The sequence below is a fragment of the Chrysemys picta genome, chromosome 24 (genome assembly GCF_011386835.1).
Source record: "Chrysemys picta bellii isolate R12L10 chromosome 24, ASM1138683v2, whole genome shotgun sequence".
Lineage (NCBI taxonomy): Eukaryota > Metazoa > Chordata > Testudines > Emydidae > Chrysemys > Chrysemys picta.
The window spans coordinates 12,249,758-12,270,443 of NC_088814.1; the positions used below are offsets into that span (position 1 = coordinate 12,249,758).

Here is a 20,686-nt window from a genome sequence, read left to right on the forward strand (position 1 = left end):
TTTATTTGGCGGGGGGTCTGCAGCTCAGGGCTGCAAACCAACAGGCGCTCTTAAGTAGATATAACTATAACTCATAGAACTCCATGGGGAAATTTAAAGAGTTGGTCCCCCAGGACTCGAGGGAGGAGTTCGGATGTGACGAACTGGGACTGTTCTTGCTGGGGTGTGTGAATGCTGACAGGCGAGTGTGGCTAGGATGGTCTGCATCGGGGGAGGGGAGTCTGCCCGAGGGAACATACCTGAGCTTGTAACATGAGAACCCAGGAAGGGGTTGGAGGCCAGGTGACTCCGGGGCCCGGGAAACTGAACAAAGGCTGTGGGAGGGGTCGCTGAAGGCAGTGTGCTGGAAGCAGGCTGGAGAGATGGCTGGGAGGCAGAGATGGCTCTGACCCCCCAAAGGGGGGTGGGCTGGGATGCCCTGGGACCCCAAGCTGGACCTCACTGAGAGATATCCTGTTGTCTGTGCCTGCAAGACCTGTCTTGGACTGTATTCCTGTCATCCAAATAAACCTTCTGCCTTACTGGCTGGCTGAGAGTCATGGTGAATCGCAGGAGGCCGGGGGTGCAGGGCCCTGAGTCCCCCAATACTCCGTGACATCGGGGCCCTGGTGGAGGAGGGCAAAAAGGTGGCTAGAACCTCCTTACAGGCCTCCCTCGACATTGCGGACTCGGCCGCCAGGACACTAGCGTCAGGGATAGCCATGTGACGTGTCTCCTGGCTCCAGGTTTCGGGGTTGCCACCAGAACTACAGCAGACCCTGCAGGATCTGCCGTTTGACGGCCAAGGCTCGTTCTCCGAAAAGACGGACTCTAGATTACAGAGCCTCAAGGACTCGAGAACCATGATGCGCTCCCTGGGGATGCATGTCCCAGGACCCCAACGCAGGCCATTTAGGCCCCAACCGCAAAGGTTCTACCCTCCTCCTCCTCGTCCGAGACAGGACTTCCCCAGACAGCTGGGACGAGGTGGTAGACGGAGATCGACTGGCCCTCAGCAGGGTCAGAATCAGGGCCCACCTAGGCCGCCTTCAGGCCCTAGGCAAGACTTTTGAAGCTGTGCCCGAGGACGGCGCACCAGCCACTACCCAGGATCCATTTCCTTCCTTTCGGGATCACCTCTCCCGTTTCCACCGTGCTTGGTTCCTTATAACTTCGGACTGTTGGGTCCTTCGCACGGTAGAGAGGGGAAACGCTCTCCAGTTTTCTTCTTCCCCTCCTTCCCACTCCCCCTCCCCGTCCCTCTTCAGGGACCCTTCTCACGAGCATCTCCTTATACAGGAAGTTTTTGGGCTCCTCTCTATGGGAGCCATTGAGGAGGTTCCCCCAGAGTTAAAGGGCAAGGGGTTTTACTCCCACTACTTCCTGATCCCCAAAGCAAAAGGAGGCCTGCGACCCATCTTAGACTTACGCGGACTCAACAAATTCATAGTAAAGTTGAAGTTCCGCATGGTCTCCTTGGGGACCATCATCCCTTCCCTGGATCCTGGAGACTGGTACGCCGCCCTCAACAAGAAGAACACTTATTTTCATATAGCGATCTACCCCCCCTCACAGGCGCTTTCTTCGTTTCGTGGTAAACAAGGTACACTACCAATTTGCCATTCTTCCCTTCGGGCTGTCCGTGGCTCCGAGAATGTTCACCAAGTGTATGACTGTCGTGGCAGCATACCTTCGTCAACAAAAGATACAGGTGTTCCCGTATCTAGACGACTGGCTGGTCCGTGGCCGTACCAGGGAACAAGTTCGGGTGCATGTCTGCATAATACTGCAAAAATTCACGACTTAGGCATTCTACTCAACAAAGAGAAGTCTACTCTGGAGCCAACCCAGAGAATAGAGTTTATCGGGGCAGTCCTAGACTCCACACTCGCCTGAGCTCTTCTGCCGGACACTCGGTTTCGCGCCATCACGAACATCATCCATGGACTCCAGGCCTTCCCGATTACCACTGTAAGGACGTGTCTCGGTCTGTTGGGTCACATGGCCTCTTGCACGTATGTAACCAGACATGCCAGACTTCGGCTTCGTCAGCTTCAGGCCTGGGTCTCGTCGGTGTACCGCCCTTCTCGGGACAGCCTGAATATGGTGGTCACGATTCCAAGCTCGGTCTTGACCTCTCTCAACTGGTGGCTGGATCACAAGGCGGTTTGTGCAGGAATGCCATTTCACGCCCCACAGCCCTCCATACACCTAGTCACGGATGCCTCATCTCTAGGTTGGGGGGCTCACCTCGGGGAGCACCATACCCAAGGCCTGTGGACCGCATCCCAACTAGCTCTGCACATCAATGTTTGGGAGCTGATGGCTGTGCACCTAGCCTGTCAGGCATTTCTCGGTCTCCTACATGGCCGCTGCGTGTTAGTCTTCACAGACAACACCACAGCCATGTTCTGCATCAACAAGCAAGGAGGAGCCCGGTCGTCTCCCCTATGCGAAGAGGCCATTCGCCTGTGGGAGTTCTGCATTGCCAACTCGATACATCTCATGGCATCGTTCCTCCCTGGAGTCCAGAACACTCTGGCGGACCATCTCAGCAGATCCTTCCAGACGCACGAGTGGTCGATTCGCCCGGACATCATCTATTTCGTCTTCCAAAGGTGGGGATTTCCCCAGGTTGACCTGTTCGCATCGCGAGCCAACAGGAAGTGCCATGCGTTCTGCTCCCTTCAAGGGTGATCTCCGGGCTCCCTGTCCGACGCCTTCCTTCTAACGTGTAAGGACCAGCTGTTCTACGCTTTCCCTCCATTCCCACTGGTCCACAGGGTAGTGCTCAAACTACGCAGAGACCAGGCGCGTATGATTCTAGTCGCTCCAGCTTGGCCAAGACAGCACTGGTACACCACGCTTCTGGAGCTATCGATTCAAACTCCGATCACGCTTCCCTTGTGCCCAGACTTGATCTCCCAGGACCACGGTCGATTGTGTCACCCCGACCTGCAATCGCTCCACCTTACAGCGTGGATGCTCCATGGCTGAATCGGACAGAATTGCAATGTTCACATCCTGTGCAACAGATTCTGCTGGGAAGTAGAAAGCCCTCTACACGGACCACCTACTTAGCCAAGCGGAAGCGGTTCTCCTGTTGGTGCGAACAGCGGGCCACGCCCCCCTTGCAGGCGTCTATTCCCCTCATACTCGAGTATCTCCTGTCCCTGGGACAGCAGGGCTTGGCGATATCTTCAGTCAGAGTTCACCTGGCCGCTATATCGGTGTTCCACCCAAGAGAACACGCTTCCTCGGTCTTCTCTAACCTGATGGTGGTTAGATTTCTCAAGGGCTTAGACCGCCTTTACCCGCAGCAACGCCAACCTGTTCCGCCGTGGGATCTTAATCTGGTCCTCTCCAAGCTCACAGGACCCCCGTTTGAGCCATTGGCTACCTGCTCGCTCCTTTACCTATCTTGGAAGACAGTCTTCCTTGTAGCCATCACTTCAGCAAGGCGTGTTTCTGAACTCAGGGCGCTCACGTCTGAGCCTCCGTATACAGTCTTCCATAAAGATAAGGTGCAGCTTCACTCCCACCCTGCCTTCCTTCCCAAGGTGGTATCAGCTTTTCATGTGAACCAGGATATATTCCTCCCAGTCTTCCATCCTAAGCCGCATGCTACGCGTCAAGACCGGCGTATGCACTCCTTGGACGTGCGCAGGGCCCTTGCTTTCTATATTGAACGTACGAAACCATTTCGAAAGACGACGCAACTTTTCGTTGCAGTAGCCGATCGGATGAAGGGCCTACCGGTCTCCTCCCAACGTCTCTCCTCTTGGATCACGTCCTGCATTTGTGCTTGCTACAACCTGGCCAGTGTCCCAACTCCGCGCCTCGCTGCTCACTCCACGACGGCCCAGGCCTCCTCGACTGCCTTCCTGGCTCAAGTTCCGATCCAGGACATTTGTAGAGCTGCAGTTTGGTCGTCAGTCCACACCTTCGCCGCTCACTACGCGCTTGTACAGCAGTCCAGAGCCGATGCTGCATTCGGATCAGTGGTTTTGCACACGGCAATGTCTCACTCCGACCCCACCGCCTAGGTAAGGCTTAGTAGTCACCTAATTGGAATCGATATGAGCAAGCACTCGAAGAAGAAAAGACGGTTACTCACCTTTGTAGCTGTTGTTCTTCGAGATGTGTTGCTCATATCCATTCCAAACCCGCCCCCCTTCCCCACTGTCGGAATAGCCGACAAGAAGGAACTGAGGGGGCGCTGGGTCGGCTGCGGTATATATTCAGCGCCATGAAGGCGCCACTCCAGGGGGCTCCACAGCCGACCCACCGGGTGTTGCTAGGGTAGAAAACTTCTCCGACGATCGTGCATGCGGCGCGCACGCACCTAATTGGAATCGATATGAGCAACACATCTCGAAGAACAACAGTTACAAAGGTGAGTAACCCTCTTTTCATTCTTTTAGGTCTGACTTTGGATTTTTTCACACATACCCCTGCCCCCGTATGTGTGTGTGCGTGTGTGTGTGTCGTGGGGGGAGGGCGAGGGGAAGAGTTACCCTATTGCCAACTCTAACAAAGTTATTGCGGGAGCTGATCCTGGCTCCTGCTGTAGGAGCTCACTGGCTGCTGGATGGGACGGAGCTTCCAGCTTCTCACCAACCCCCCAGCATCTAATTCTGTCCCCCCAGCCCCACCTCAGCCTAGCCCAGCCCAGTGCCCACCCACATATGCCCTGTGCCTCCCAGTGCCGCCTCCTGGAGCACAAGGGGCTCTTTTAGTTGGGGATTGGTCCTGCTTTGAGCAGGGGGTTGGTCTAGATGACCTCCTGAGGTCCCTTCCAACCCTGATAGTCTATAATTCTATGATTCACACATACACACCCTTCCCAGAGCTGGTGTTGCTGGGAGGGGGAGGGAAATGTCAGTGGTCCCCTTTTCATCCCCCCACCCAAACCCTCCTCTGGCTCCTGCGGGGGAGGGGGAGAGAAGAGCTCTGATGTCTTCCTTGAAACAGCTGCCACCTACCCCCTCTCGCCCCTGACATCTGCTCCTGACCCCCCCCAACTGCCTCCCACCCCTCCTTCCCTAGCATAAGGGGAAAAGGACATAAACCCCAAACACCCCCCCCCCCTTCACTGGCCCATCCCAGCGCTGCACATTCACCCAGCCCCAACACACGCTCCCCTCCTGGGGCTTCTGGGCCTCAGAGCCGCCCAGCCAGCTCCTGTCAGTGCCCCAGGATGGCCCAGACCCTGAGGGACAAACTGCCCTGGAGCAGCCCCCCGGCTCCTCTGGCCTGAGCCCAGGTGTGAATTTGGCCCTGTCTGTCCAGGCTGCCTGGCGGGGCCCTGCTGGGGATGAGATCCCAGCTGAACACCAGCTCCTGGAGGGGAACAGCCGGGACCTCATCAGCCGGGAGAAACGCCCACGTCCACTGGGCCGAAGTTAGGGTTACCAACCCTCCCAGTTTCTCTGGGAGCTCCTGGAATCAGGAGGCTACTGAAGTCAAACCAGGACATTTTAGGCTGCTAAAAGTCTGGTGGTGCAGCAGGGCTAAGGCAGGCTCCCTGCCGCCCCTGGCCCTGCACAGCTCCTGGAAGTGGCCAGCATGTCCCTGTGGCCTCTGGCGGGTCAGGGAGCTCCGTACGCTGCCCCTGCCCTGAGCACCAACTCTGCAGCTCCCATTGCTGGGGAACTGCAGCCAATGGGAGCTGCGGGGGGTGGTGCCTGCAGGCAGAGGCAGCATGTGGAGCCCCCTGGTGCCCCCCAGGGGCTGCTGCAGGGAGGTGCTGCCTCGTTCTGGGAGTGGCGTGGGGCCAGGGCAGGCAGGGAGCCTGCCTTAGCCCCACTGTGCTGCCAACTGGGAGCTGCCCGACCAGAGCGCACACCCCTCCTGCACCCCAGGCCTGAGGCCCTTCCTGCACCCAAACTCCCAGAGTCTGCACCTCTCACCCCCTCCCACACTCCAGCCCCAACCCCCTTCCCCAGCCCAGTGAAAGTGAGTTAGGGTGTGGGATAATGAGCGATGGGCGAGGGGGATGGAATGAGCAGGACAGGGCCTCGGAGAAGGGGCATGGGCGGGGCAGAGGGGAAGAGGTGGGGCAGAGGGCAGAGCAAGGGTGCTTTGGTATGTGTGATTAGACAGTTAGAATCATAGACTATCAGGGTTGGAAGGGACCTCAGGAGGTCATCTAGTCCAACCCCCTGCTCAAAGCAGGACCAATTCCCAACTAAATCATCCCAGCCAGGGCTTTGTCAAGCCTGACCTTAAAAACCTCTAAGGAAGGGGATTCCACCACCTCCCTAGGGAACCCATTCCAGTGCTTCACCACCCTCCTAGTGAAATAGTGTTTCCTAATATCCAACCTAGACCTCCCGCACTGCAACTTGAGGCCATTGCTGCAGCCTCTTCTCAGCCCGGCTCCATTTCCGGGCCCTTCCCCTTCCTGCCCGGCCGGCAGGTTGGTGGGGGGCTGCAAGACCCGGGGAGAAGCTCCAAGGCCGAGGATCACGATTAAACCCCCGAGCCGGGGCTGCAGGTTGGTTTCACCCCGTCCCTCTCTGCCCCCTAGTGCCGCCCAAGTTCGAAGTGACCCTGGAGCTGCCCCCCGTGGTGACGGTGCTGGATGAGACGCTCCTGCTGCGGGTGTGCGGCCGGTGAGTGTGAAAGCAGCCCTGCTGGGCCGATAAAGGGGAGCTGGTACCGCCCTGGACCTGACTCCCCTCCCCGGCCCCCTAGGCCAGGATCTGACCTGCCCCTTCCCTGCCTGTGCCCCTCTGCCCCATGCTCATGGCCAGGCAGGGTTCCCTGGGGCTCTCACTCCCAGCCACACAACCAGCCCCACCCCAGCAGGGTGATGGACCCCCCACCATGGGCAGGGGCATTGGGCCCCTCCCCTCCCACTTACCCTCTCCTTCCCCTCTGCTAAACAGATACACCTACGGGAAGCCCGTCCAGGGGAGGGTCCAGGCCAGCCTGTGTCTGGAGGAACAATCAGCAGATCACTGGTACCATCTTCATGGCGTGCTAACCGGGGCTCTGTGCACGGAGCTTACTGGCCAGGTGAGTGCAGCCGGGGACGGGGGAGGTACATGACATGCTGCTGGAGGAGGCTCCTCTCCATGTTTTTCTTACACTGGCCAGAGGGGGCGCTGTGATCGTCCGTGATGAGGTTTGTAACATTGGTGTAAAGCTGGTGTAAGTGCAGGCGAATCAGGCCCTGGATCCATCCGGGTCCCCATCTGGCAGGCTGGGGGTGGGGACTGCCAGCTCTGTAGCTGGGCTTAGAGACTTATACAGCCCCCCTTGACCACAATATCTCAGTGCCTCACTGTCACGGAGTCCCTGGGCGATGCTCTGGAACTGCTCCCCACAAAGCCAGTCAGGACTTTGGGGAGCAGTCTGTCTTCAGGGCAAGACGCTCACACGGCTTCACCTCCTGGGTCTGCCCTTGGAGCATTCACCATATGCCCCTCCTTGCGCTTCCCACAGCGAGTCCGTCCAGGCGGGGTCCTGGGGAAGCCAGAGGGTCCTGCCCCACCACTTTGCAGTCAGACGTGACTCTCAACCAGCCAGTAAAACAGGTTTATTAGATGACAGGAACACGGTCTAAAACAGGGCTTGTTGGTCCAGCGAACGAGACCCCTCCGCCCGGTCCATTCTGGGGCCCAGCAAGCTTGACACCCCGTCTGCCCTCACTCCTAGTCCCCAGCCAGCTCTAAACTGAAAACCTCCTCCAGCCCCTCCTTCTCTGCTGAGTTCCTTTCCTGGGCCAGGAGGTCACCTGATCTCTTTGTTCACCCACACCTTTAGCATCCCTTTGCATGGGGGAAGGGCCTGGCCATTAAGAACAGTCCCACTTCATCACATCTCTCCCACTTTGAGACTGAACTGAGTGAGGTCACTTTAGCCGGTGACCTGGGGAAGTTCAAACCCACCAACGTTCCCATGGATGCCCCAGCATCTCTCCCATTTCTTGGTGGGAGTTACACAAGACATTCCAGTTTTAGGCCCTCCCGTGGGTCTGTTGTGCTTGATGGTACTTGCAGGCTGCATGTGGGAAGGTTTATGCGGCCCGTACCCTTTTGCCACCCCAATACCCCTGGGGTTTAAACTGGGATTGGATCTTGTCCCAGCGCTCCAGTTTGGAGCTGCAATTTGGGCTCTCTTGGTTAAGAGCCCCCATCTTGACCTTCGCCACCCTCTGAACAGGTGTCTCTGTCCCCAGCAGCTCGGCCTCACTACCTTGCATTTGACACCGCCACGTCGGAGGAGAGTGGTCAGTATACACAGTAAAGCAACGCCCAAATAGATACAGCAGCAGCTTTCTAAGGGCCTGCACCATGGTCAAGCATTTCTTCTCTGAGGCTGCATAGTTCTGCTCCCGGGGCAGCAGTTTTTTGCTCCGGTACCCGATGGGGTGTCTCCCCACCTTAGCATCAGCTTGCATCAGCACCATGTCCAGCCCTGCGTCTGAGGCGTCGGTGCACACAGCAAAAGGCTTAGCAAAGTCTGGGTTTACCAGATTTACCGGGCCCTGGATTAGAGTCTCCTTCAGTATACAGAAAGCCCTCTGGCACTGCTCAGTACAGACCACCTCATCTGGCTTACCCCTCTCACATAGCTAAGGGATGGGGGCAGCTAGGGGGCTAACGTGGGGTAGAAACCTCCTGTGGCACCCCGCCATCCTGATAAAGGCCTGGACTTGTTTCTTGGTCTGGGGAATGGGCCAATCTCTGATCATCTCCACCTTGCACTTTTCAGTTTTTACCGTCAGTCCTGCCTCCTTGAGACAGCCCAGCACCCACTTCACCTGGGACACCTGTTCCTCCCAGGTCTGGCTAAAGACACACATGTCATCGATGTACGCCAGGGCCAAGTTCTCCATCCCCTCAGCTTGTCTAGAATTTCCCCAGGCCTAGGCATCGGACACGGTGATGGCTTTAAGCTTCCGATAGTCCCCACAAAACCAGATCATCCCGTCTTCCTTGGGGACCAGCCCCACGGGTGAGGCCCGTGGGCTCTTGAACAGCTAAAGCCAGCATGTCCTTGACCTCTCTCTCCAGGTTCTGGGCTGCTTTCCCAGTGACTCTGAATGGGGAACACCTGATGGGGAGATTGGCTCCCACCTCAGGGGAGAGATCCACCAGGGGGTCCTCCCCCTTCTCCTCCCAATCCTCCCCTTCCAGGTCCAGGGGTCCCCTTACTTTCCTCCCATACAGAAGCTCGAAAGGGAAGAACCCTGTGGATTCCTGGGGCACCACCAGCCGCCTCCCAATTCCCCACAGTTTTACTTCCCCTTGGGGAGCCCATTCCTGGTACAGGAATCCCTTCTCCCACAGGACTCTGTCCCTGCAGCCTTCCCCAAGGCAGATTGCAGCGCTGTGGCCAGCAAGTTCCCTCAGCTTCTCCAAGGAGGGATCCTTCTGCAGCTCGGTCTGGAAATCAGCTGTTGGGGAAGGGAGTGGGACCTTCTCCCTCTCGCTGGCTGGGCCTGGGGTCACAGCCCCTCTGAGCCCTGTCCCTGGTAGCTTCCACCCTGCTGTGTAATCACTTCCCAGCAGCACGTCTGGACCAGGCAAACCTGGTTGGCAGCCAACCTGCCCTGCCTGTGTGTCCCCCCACTCAGCTGGGGTCTCAGCTCCCACCATGCTCAGCACTGCCCTTGCTGTCCCAGTGGGGGCAGGCAGCGAGCTCCCTGCTCTGGTCAAAGCATCAGAGCCAGCCTGAGCCCCCTCTCCGGTGTGCAGGAGGGCGGGGAACATTTCTCTGACACACTCAGCCCCTGGGGTCGGGTTACAGGTGGGCAGGTATCCTGAGCCCTCCCTCCTGCCAGTCAGGTCATTTGCATTTTCACTGACCATTTCCATCTTAGCCAATTGGTTCCCTGGATTCAAATTCAAATCCTCAGCCGTTACAGGAGCAGGGCCTGGATCCTGTCCCAAAGAGACACCATCACCCCCCAACAGGACCTCACAGCCGATATCCTGGAGAACCCCAACGACCAGCCAGCCCGACCCCTCCTGTGTCTGCACAGGGATCCGTGCTATAGGCAGGATGAATGGTTCCATCCCTGGGACTTTCACCCAGGTCACCCAGCCCCTCAGGATCTGCGGCTGCACCACCCAGGGCCCGACAACAGTTCTTTCTGTCCCAGGGTCTCGCCGCCCCAGGCATGTCTCCCCCTTGACCACCACCTTCTGCTCCCACTAGGGGTCCAAGGGGCCTGAGCCCAGGAGACTCCAGGCAGACACATAGGCTGGGGCCAGGAGTGGGAGCCTGTCCACCACCCCACCCATCTGGCTGACAGCGTCTATGGCCTTGGGACCCAGCAAGGGAGCTAGATACCGGGGCTTTTCCACAGGGTCCCCCTGGTTCAAATCCCCAGCCTGCTTCGAAGGCAGTGTGGTGGGCATCCACATCCGCCCCTCCTTAACCAGGGGCAGCAATTTAGTGTCGAGGCTCCCTGCGGAACTGGCAGCCCGGGGTCTATCCCCACTCACCCCTGGGGAGCCCCCTATGCCTCTCCGCTCCACCAGCGCCAGTCCATGCTGCTGTTGCTTTTCCTGCAGCTTTTCCTCAGGCTCTTGCTGTCTCTCACGGTCCTCTCGCTCTCTCGGACTCAGCTCCAGTCCCATCCTTCTCCGATCCCCTGATGGGGAACCCGATCGTGAAGACCCTCGTCTGGTTGGGGGCCAGACTCTCGGGGATGCCTGGCTACTGCTCCAGCTACTCCCAGATCCTCTTGTAACCCCAGCTGGGTCAGGAATCTGCTCCTTAGAGTGGTCCTCGTCCTCCAGCTGCACGATTAACTGGGCCTTGGTGAACTTCCCTCTTTTTGCACAGTATTACAATGTCCTTCTTAAGGAGATGGTGATAGGCCATCACTCTGCTGTTCCCAAGTTGCTTTGGACTCACAGGCCCGTGTGCTCTTAGCTCCCCACGGTTTCCAGGAAGAACCCCTAGTGTGCCAGCCCTTCTCGAGGTCACCACCTCTTTGCCAGGGTTGAGCTGCAGACTCCTCCGCCCCTGGGACCGCTCGCTGCAATCCCCAGGGGAACCCTGTCACTGCAAAAGTCCTTCTCTCTCCCAGGGTCGAGCGGCAAGCTCCTCCGCCCCTGAGACTGCTCCCTGCAGTCCTCAGGGGAACCCTGTTACTCCAACAGTCCTTCTCGCTGGTCACACACTCCCAGAGGTTACAGAGGGTCCTGTGGCACCTTTGAGACTAACAGAAGTATAGGGAGCATAAGCTTTCGTGGGTAAGAACCTCACTTCTTCAGATGCAAGTAATGGAAATCTCCAGAGGCAGGTAAAAATCAGTGTGGAGATAACGAGGTTAGTTCAATCAGGGGGGGTGAGGTGCTCTGCTAGCAGTTGAGGTGTGAACACCCAGGGAGGAGAAACTGCTCCCAGAGGTTAATCGCCCCCTGAAACCGTCCCTCTCTGAGCCTTCAGCACGCCTGGCCCTCGTTATCCCTCCTTCGTTTTACTGCTCCCCAGTCATTTACTGCGAGAAGCGCCATTCACGGGGTGCAGTACATCCTACTGCTGACACCAGTTGTCACGGAGCCCCCGGGCAATGCTCTGGAACTGCTCCCCACAAAGCCAGTCAGGACTTTGGGGAGTCTCCTCTCCCTTGGAGCAGTCTGTCTTCAGGGTGAGAAGCTGACACGGCTTTACCTCCTGGGTCTATCCTTGGAGCATTCAGCATATGCCCCTCCGTGCGCTTCCCACAGCGAGTCCGCCCAGGTGGGGTCCTGGGGAAGCCAGAGGTCCTGCACGCACCCCCACTTCGCAGTCAGACGTGACTCTTAGCCAGCCAATAAAACAGAGGTTTATTAGATGACAGGAACACGGTCTAAAACAGAGCTTGTAGGTACAATGAATGGGACCCCTCAGCCAGGTCCATTCTGGGGCCCAGCGAGCCAGATAACCCCGTCTGTCCTCACTTCCTGTCCCCAGCCAGCTCCAAACTGAAACCCCCTCCAGCCCCCCGTTCTCTGCTGAGTTCCTTTCCCGGGCCAGGAAGTCACCTGATCTCTTTGTTCTCCCACACCTTTAGCATCCCCTTGCATGGGGAAAGGGCCTGGCCATTAGTTGCCAGGTGACAGAAACTGAGGCACCCACACAGTATTCAGAGGAAACATTAAGAACGGTCCCACTTCATCACACTCACTTACCCTCCTAGCCCCCGGGAGGCGTGGCAGGCTCCTGTCCCCATTGTACAGATGGAGAACTGAGGCACAGAGATGCTCAGGGTCCGTCTGTGCAGCAAAAACCCTGTGGTAGTGTCTCCGAGCCCAGCTCTGCTGCCTGGGACTTGTGCTGCGGGGCTAAAGGAACAGTGTAGACCAGGGGTCAGCAACCTTTCAGCAGTGGTGTGCCGAGTCTTCATTTATACACTCTAATTTAAGGCTTCACGTGCCGGTAATACATTTTAACGTTTTTTAGAAGGTCTTTCTATAGGTCTATAATATATAACCAAACTGCTGTTATATGTAAAGTAAACAAGGTTTTCAAAATGTTTCAGAAGCTTTATTTAAAATTAAATCAAAATGCAGATCTTATCAGTTTAGTGTGATCCTTGCCCTTGCTTTTCCTTGCTGAGTTTTCCAATGTCTGGCACGTATTTGGATACTTTAAGCTGCACACAGGCTTCTGAGTGATCAGTTGTTAATGGCTCCGAGAGGGACAGAGAACAGATTTCATGTGTGAAAATACCTGTTCACACAGGTATGTGGATCCAAATGTTGAAAGCATTGCAAACGCAATTTTCTTCAAACAGTTAAATTTCACTGGCAGGGACGTCCAGCAGGTCAGAATAGAGGCCCCATGATCTAGGGTTACCATTCGTCCGGATTTACCCGGACATGTCCTCCTTTTTGTGCTAAAAATAGCATCCGGGGGGAATTTGTAAAGCACTCACAATGTCCGGGATTTCCCCCCTCCCCCGGCAGAGCAGAGCGAGCGGCTGGGAGGGCTGCAGGAAAGTCCCGGCCTGGACTCCGGAGCAGCTTCCTCCTCCCTGCATTCTGAGCCGGCCGGCAGCTCCTCCTCCTGCAGCCCGGTCCCGCAGCCCTGTGCAGGGCCATGGACCGGGTTTTGTTGTGCTGGGGAGCTCAGCCATGTGTCCGGCTGGCACAGAGCCCAACACCCTGTTCTGAGCAGCAGGGTAAGGGGGCCAGGGAGGTTCTGGAGGGGGCAGTCAAGAAACGGGGGGGGGCTTTTTGGGGGGGGAGTGGAGAAAGTTTTGGGCAGTCAGGGTACAGGTAGGGGGTAGGGTCCTGGGGGCAGTTGGGGGGGGTCTTAGGAGGGGGCAGTTAGGGGACAAGGAACAGGGAGTCTTAGGTAGGGGGTGGGGTTCTGGAGGGCAGTTAGGAGCAGGGATCCCAGGAGGGGGCAGTCAGGGGACAAGGAGTGGGGGGGTGGGGGGCTGGGAGTTCTGGGGGGGAGCTGTCAGGGGGCAGGAGTGGGGAGAGGGATCGGAGCAGTCAGGGGACAGGGAGCAGAGGGGTTTAGATGGGTTGGGAGTTCTGGGGGGGGCTGTCAGGGGGTGGGGAGTGGTTGGATGGGGCGTGGGAGTCCCAGGGGTCTGTCTGGGGGTGGGGGTGTGGATAAGGGTTGGGGCAGTCAGGGGACAAGAGGCAAGGAGGCTTAGATAGGGAGTGGAGTCCTGGGGGGCAGTTAGGGGCAGGGGTCCCAGGAGGGGGCAGTCAGGGGACAAGGAACGGGGGGAGGGTTGGGGGTTCTGGGGGGGCGGGAAGTGGGAGGGGCAGGGGCGGGGCTAGGGCGGGGCTCCTCCCGTCCTCTTTTTTGATTGTTGAAATATGGTAACCCTACATGATCTCTCTCAGTAGCTTCAAGTGCGCTCCGCAGATCCACAAACTTTGATGTCCACAATTCTGAACTTTTTAACTGAATGAGCTGCATTTTGAAATCTTCGACACCCATCCACTGAAATACAGACAAATCCAAGTCGCTTTCGTTGAACTTTTCAGGTTTAATTAGAAAAGAAAGCATTGGGCCAAATCGCTGGAAATCTTGAAATCTGTCAGAAAAGTCTGATACCAATTCTTGCATGTACTTTCCAATCTCATCGGCACTGACAGTGCAACGTGTCGATAGCTCTTTTATGAGTTGGAAGTAGCAGAAAGTAGAAGTTTGAATATCCCTGGAAAAAACTGCTAGTTTCACAACAAATGCTTTCCAGGCTTCATAAAAATCCAGAACTGTTTGCCCTGCACCCTGGAGACAGAGGTTGAGTTCGTTTAGGTGAGCAGTGATACCAGTTAGAAACATGAGCTTACACAGCCATTTGTCATCATCCAGTTTGGGGTAGTTTTGTTCTTTTTTCAACAAAAAGGCCTTGCTTGCATCAAAACAGTTTACAAAGCGCACCAAAACCTTGCCACGACGTAGCCACCGAATGTTGCTGTGAAGTGGGATGTCGTTATAAGCACTGTCCATCTCTTCTAGCAGTGCTTGAAATTGTGAGTCAAAGCAGATCGAGCAACAAGGAAATTCACAATTCGCACCACTGTATTCATCACATTATTAAGCTCTGAATTAGAAATTTTTGCACACAGGTTTTCTTGATGGATGATACAGTGAAATTTGACTGTCGGATGGCCAATTTGATCTTCAAGTAACTTTACAAATCCCTTCTGTTTTCCGACCATGGCAAGAGCACCATCTGTTGTCACACAAAATATTTTTCTGATGTCAACGCCTCGTTCTTCAAAATGGTTTACAAAACTTTCCAGTATATCTGCCCCCTTTGTTGTGCCATGCAGGGGTTTTAGGCAACAAAGTTCCTCTTGGATTTCATCGGAAGCACAATATCTTGCAACAATTGCCAAACGTGGAACGTCATTTATATCCACGCTCTCATCAACTGCAACACTAAACACTGCTGTGTCTTTCAATGCAGTTGTCTGCTTTTCCTTAATGTTTTCTGCCATTTCACTTATGCGTCTCTCAACTGTTCTGGCAGAGATGGGCAGTTCTTTTATTCTAGATGTAAGCAGAGTCAGGATGAGCTCTACCCTGACATCTGGTGGTGAATTATGGCTAGTGTGGAAAATAACTTCAGGGGCTGAACTTGTTTGCATAGGCACACCCACCCCGCCTAGCATGAGCCCACGGCAGGCCAAAATGGTCACTTTGGCTGCTGTGGGATCCCCAGTTTCTCTGTTATTGGGGCAGGAGAAATAAAGTGTTCTTCAAGTGATTGCTCATGTGTTTTCCACTATAGGCGTGTGTGCTTGCCACATGCACCGGTGCCGGAAGTTTTTCCCTTAGCAGTACCTGTAGTGGGGGAGCACCACTGTGACCCCTGGAGTGGCACCGACATATCGCGCCATAAAGGGGGCTGCATGCTCCCCCCACCCTCAATTCCTTCTTGCCGCCAGTGAAGGTAGTCGGAACTTGCTCCAGCTTAGCTGCAGCTCTTCTAGCCTTAGTGGTACTCAGTTCATTGAACTCTTTCCTTTTTGAACTTCTCTGACAAGCGCCTGGCTCGGGGCATGCCCCGTGGCCCAGGCTTCAAGTTGTGCGACTCCTGTTGCAACTCTATGCCCAGAAGCGACCCACACAATCAGTGTCTTCGCTGTCTGGGCGAGTCTCACGTGAGTGAGAATTGTAAGATTTGTCGCTCCTTCAAGCTGCGGACAAAGAAGGAGCGAGACATCCAACTTCAAGCGCTTTTAATGGAGTCGGCATTGGCCCCAGCACCGGCGCATTGAGCCGACACCGCGCCAGGCTCCGCATCTTCGGCACGTGCTGAAGTGCCGCAGGTGCGGCGTGCCGAGTCTGCTCCCGGTACCACATCCTCGGTATGCAGTGAGGCACCGTCGACGTCCTGGCACCGCTCCCTGGCTAAGAAGTCAGGGAAGACACAGTGACGCCGGGAGAAGGAGAGAGGGGAGGCTAGACCCGAGTTGGGCAGCCCGCGATCCCCATCGGGACAGAGACCTCTGACTCAGGCTGAGCAGAGTAGTCCGGTCCCATCCGCACAAGCCTCACCAGAGGTACGCATGCCTTTGACACCGGAGGCAGCTCGGGCTGCGTGGGCCATCCTGACGCTTCCGGTGCCGGGACCGCCACCACAGTCGGGGCCCCGGTCCCGTGGAAAGCCGCCGTTGAGCGCCCATCAGCCCTCCCTGGAGGTTTCGGAGGTCGAGGCACCCTCCCGGGTCGAGGTGCAAGCGAGAGCCCCGTGCCGCATGTCTACTCCGCGTGTGGATTCGTCGCTCAACGGATCCCACTCCTCCACTCTTGAACGACGCGCGGTGGAGACAAGAAACGGCACCGTTCCTCTTCGAGCTGCTCCGAGAGGAACAGGCCTTGGTACCGACGGCACCGGCGCTCGCACTCTGGCGCCCGCCGTCGCAGAGGCCGCGGCTGGAGCGAGTCCCGAGAGTCCCCGGCACCATGGCGCCGTGGCCACAGGCGCCACAGGGAGTCCAGGGATACTTCCTCGGACATTTACTTGTCGACCTCTTCCAGGTCAAAGTCTCTGGGCAGGAGCCGTCAAGACAGGGACCGCTCCAGTTGCTCCTTCAGCAACGTGCGCTCGTCAAGGACTTCGGCATCGGCGTGCAGCTGTCTCTCTGTGAGCCGCACCGTGCCGCAAGTCCAACCTGTCCTGCCGCCACCCGAAGCACCTCAGTTCCAGGCCGTGCCCTGGCAGGGACAATGGTGCCAGTAGGCACCGTGGCTGCAGGTGCCTGCCCAGTTGGGACCACGCTCCGTGGCGGGAGCCTCTCACGGCCGCCCTGCGTCACCTCCTTGGCACCGGGATCAAGCCGTGGGCACTGAACCCCTGGCACCGTCTGCAGCACCGGACAACGTGGAGCCCCTGGTGCCGGCCGAATGCACCGCGCCCTCCACGTCTTCGACAAGGGGAGATCCGGTTGCGGTGCTGTCTCCCTCGTCCCAGGAAGACTTTAAAGCCCACCAAGAGCTGCTTCGGAGGGTGGCAGGCAACCTCGAGCTCCGGGCCGAGGAGATGGAGGAGCCCTCCGACACACTCTTCAATGTCCTCGCCTCCTCGGTACCGGGGCATGTGGCACTCCCGTTCCATCAGGGAGTCGCCAATATTACCTCAGGCCTTTGGCAGACCCCGGCCTCTATTGGGCCTATTTCCAAGGCTGAGAGGAAGTACTTTGTCCCCGCGAGGGGTCTGGAGTACCTGTATACCCATCCCGCTCCAAATTCTCTGATGGTAGAGTCGGTCCACCACCATGAGAGGAATGGCCAGCCCGCACCCACGCCAAAGGACAAGGACGCTCGCAGACTTGATACCTTTGGTAAGAAGGTTTATTCGTCGGCAAGTTTCCAACTTAGCGTGGCCAACCATCAGGCACACCTCAGCCGTTACGAGTTTAACCTTTGGGGATCCCTCCCCAAATTTGAACCCCTCATCCCAGACAAAGAGGCGAAGGAGTTTCAGGCGCTGGTCGAGGAGGGCGCGACAGCGGCCAAAGCTGCACTCAAGGCAGCTTCTGATGCGGCGGACACAGCAGCTCGCTCGATGGCCTCTGCTGTCTCCATGAGGCATGCATCATGGCTCTCACTTTCGGGGCTGTCCTTGGAATCCCAGGCCATCATGCAAGACCTGCCCTTTGATGGCAAGGCCCTGTTCGCGGACCAGACAGACACCCGTCTGCACAGGATGAAGGACTCCCACACCACCTTGCAGACCCTAGGCCTGTATGTCCCGCCTGCCAAGGACAAGCACAGGCCTCAGCCCCCTGCTCCACAAGCTAGGGGCAGGTATGAACCCCTGCCTAAGAGGCAGAGGGACCAAAGGCGCCGGTCTCAACACCAATCCTGCTCGGCCCAACGGCCTGGGGCTTCAAAGGCCAAGCGGTAGGGCAAACGGGGTTTTTGACTCGTTGAGGGGGGTCACCGAGCCTATTGCCGGTGCACCCCCCACCCAGTTAATAAAGTTGCCTTTTTTTAACTGTTTATCGGCCTTTCGACTGCAGTGGTCACATATAACATCGGACCAATGGGTTCTCAGCACCATCTCCCAAGGTTACAAACTGCAGTTTGTGTCAACCCCTCCCAACTGCCCCCCGTCCGGACAGCCGTCCGGGGTCCCGGAGCATGCCCTCCTCCTCCGCCAGGAGGTAGAGAGCCTCCTCTCTCTGGGAGCGGTGGAAAGGGTACCTTAGAAATACCAGGGCAGGGGTTTTTACTCCAGGTATTTCCTCATCCCCAAGGCGAAGGGCAGGCTTCGGCCCATCCTCGACCTGCGGAATCTCAACCAGTTCTTGGTGCGTTGCAAATTCCGCATGGTGTCCCTGGCCTCTATTATTCCCTCCGTAGACCGGGGGATTGGTTTACAGCGCTGGACCTCCAGGATCCGTACTTTCACATTTTCGAGGGTCACAGGTGCTCCCTCCGTTTCCTAGTGGGTCAGGACCACTACCAGTTCACGGTCCTCCCCTTTGGCCTTTCTACTGCCCCCAGGGTCTTTCCCCTAATAGGCAAGGTCCTCCAGAAGGTGAAATCAGATGGGGCGAGGGTTATCCTCATAGCCCCGGATTGGGCCTGTCAACATTGGTATGGGACCCTACTGCAACTCTTAGCGGCCCCGCCTTGCAGGCTGCCGCTCCGCCCGGACCTCCTCTCTCAGGAGGAGGGTTGTCTCCTCCATCCCAACCTAGCCGCGCTTCACCTGACAGCGTGGCTTCTCTGTGGCTGACCGAGGAGGAACGCAGGTATTCTGTGGAGGTGAGATTGGTCCTGCTGGAGAGTAGGAAGCCCTCGACACATCGAACCTACCTCGCTAAATGGTATAGGTTCTCTATGTGGGCGAGGGAAAGAGGTTCCTCTCCCTCTTCCGCGTCTATCCAGCTTGTCCTCGATTACCTCCTGTCCCTTAGGACCCAAGGGCTGGCACCCTCCTCCATCAGGGTGCACCTGGCGGCCATTTTGGCCTTCCACCCTCCAGTGACGGGACAGTCCGTGTTCTCCCACCACATGACTTCCAGGTTTTTGAGGGGTTTGGACAGGGCATTCCCTTACGCTAGACCCCGGTTCCGCCTTGGGATCTGAACCTGGTGCTGTCATGCCTCACGGGGCCTCCCTTTGAGCCATTAGCCACATGTTCGTGGTCCCACCTCTCCTGGAAGGTGGCGTTCCTTGTGGCTATCACCTCAGCCTGCCGGGTCTCCGAGCTTAGGGCGTTGACTTCTGAACTGCCCTATACGGTATTCCATAAGGACAAGGTAGTCTCGGCTTTCCACATGGATCAGGATATTTTCCTCCCGATCCTCTGTCCTAAGCCCCATTCCTCCAATGAGGAACATCGCCTGCACATGTTAGACATGCGCAGAGCGCTGGCCTTTTACCTAGACAGGACCAGGCCTTTCAGGAAGTCCCCCCAGCTTTTTATTGCTTCGGCCAAGCGCATGAGGGGATGTCCAGTTTCTACCCAGCGGATCTCCCGCTGGATCACTTAGTGCATTCGCACCTGTTATGACCTGGCAGGGGTTCCCCCGCCTCCTATTGTGAAAGCGAATTTGACGAGAGCCCAGGCCTCGTCTGCGGCCTATGTGGCTCATGTCCCTATTCAGAACATCTGTAGGGCTGCTATGTGGTCCTCTGTCCACACTTCCTCATCGCACTATGTGATCGTCTCCCAAGCAAGGGATGATGCCGGGTTTGGTAGGGCGGTGCTCTGCCCATGTAACCCTTAAGAATTTACCTTTAACTCCTACCCGCCTCCATCAGGGGTAGCTTGGAGTCACTTATAGTCGAATACACATGAGCAATCCCTCGAAGAAGAAAGGACAGTTACCTGTTCCGTAACTGGCGTTCTTCGAGATGTGTTGCTCAGGTGTATTCCACGTCTCACCCTCCTTCCCCACTGTTGGAGTTGTCTGGCAAGAAGGAACTGAGGGTGGGGGGAGCACGCAGCCCCCTTTATGGTGTGATATGTCGGCGCCACTCCAGGGGTCACAGCGGTGCTCCCCCACTACAGGTACTGCTAAGGGAAAAACTTCCGGCACCGGTGCACGTGGCGAGCATGCACACCTATAGTGGAATACACCTGAGCAACACATCTCAAAGAACGCCAGTTACGGAACAGGTAACTGTCTTTTGTTACCCTGATTATGTGAATCAAGGACAATGAAACTGTTTTATGACAGAGGGTCTCACCATCACCTAAGTAGCACTCGCTAGACAAAGGACATGGGTTCCAAAACCCAGTGAATTGAGAGAGGTTGGGGGCAGGTATTTGTACCTGGTGGTGTGGGCCCTTTTTGTGAGCCTGAAACAACAATTGCACCTTCTCCTCTCTCCACTGTTGAATGTCAGAGCTAACTTTGATTCCATTGGGAGTCTACTTACAGGCTGCTGAGCTGAATTCACTTTGGGCCAATGGTGCACCAGCACTGGGGCTCCCCTACTACAAGCTGAAATCACAAAAGCGCTAAAGTTACTAAGAGCTGAGATCACTGAGTGCTGTGTTAACTAGTGGGGGAACCTGAAGCTATATTGCTAAGCAGCTGGCGGAGCAGTTTGCAGAGACGGCTGGAGGAGCGGCTGGCAGAGCGGAGCAGTTTGTGGGATGGTTGGAGCGGCCCACAGAACGGCGAGCGGAGAGGAGCTGCGGAGATGCAGAGCTGAGCAGTTTGCGGGGACGGATGGAGTGGCCCACGGGATGGCGAGCCGAGCAGTTTGCGGGGACAGTTGGAGCGGCCCACGGAACGGCGAGCGGAGTGGAGCAGTT

General features: G+C 56.8%; 1 protein-coding gene across 1 annotated transcript in view; it reads left to right on the forward strand.

Annotated features, from left to right (window-relative positions):
• LOC101952392 (alpha-2-macroglobulin-like protein 1) overlaps positions 1 to 20,686 on the forward strand; it is a 99,116-nt gene that overhangs the window by 11,154 nt on the left and 67,276 nt on the right. The window contains exons 7-8 of the mRNA XM_065577453.1: positions 6,512 to 6,596; positions 6,873 to 7,002. Of these exons, the coding sequence (XP_065433525.1) occupies positions 6,512 to 6,596; positions 6,873 to 7,002 (215 nt within the window). The remainder of the gene's footprint in view (positions 1 to 6,511; positions 6,597 to 6,872; positions 7,003 to 20,686) is intronic.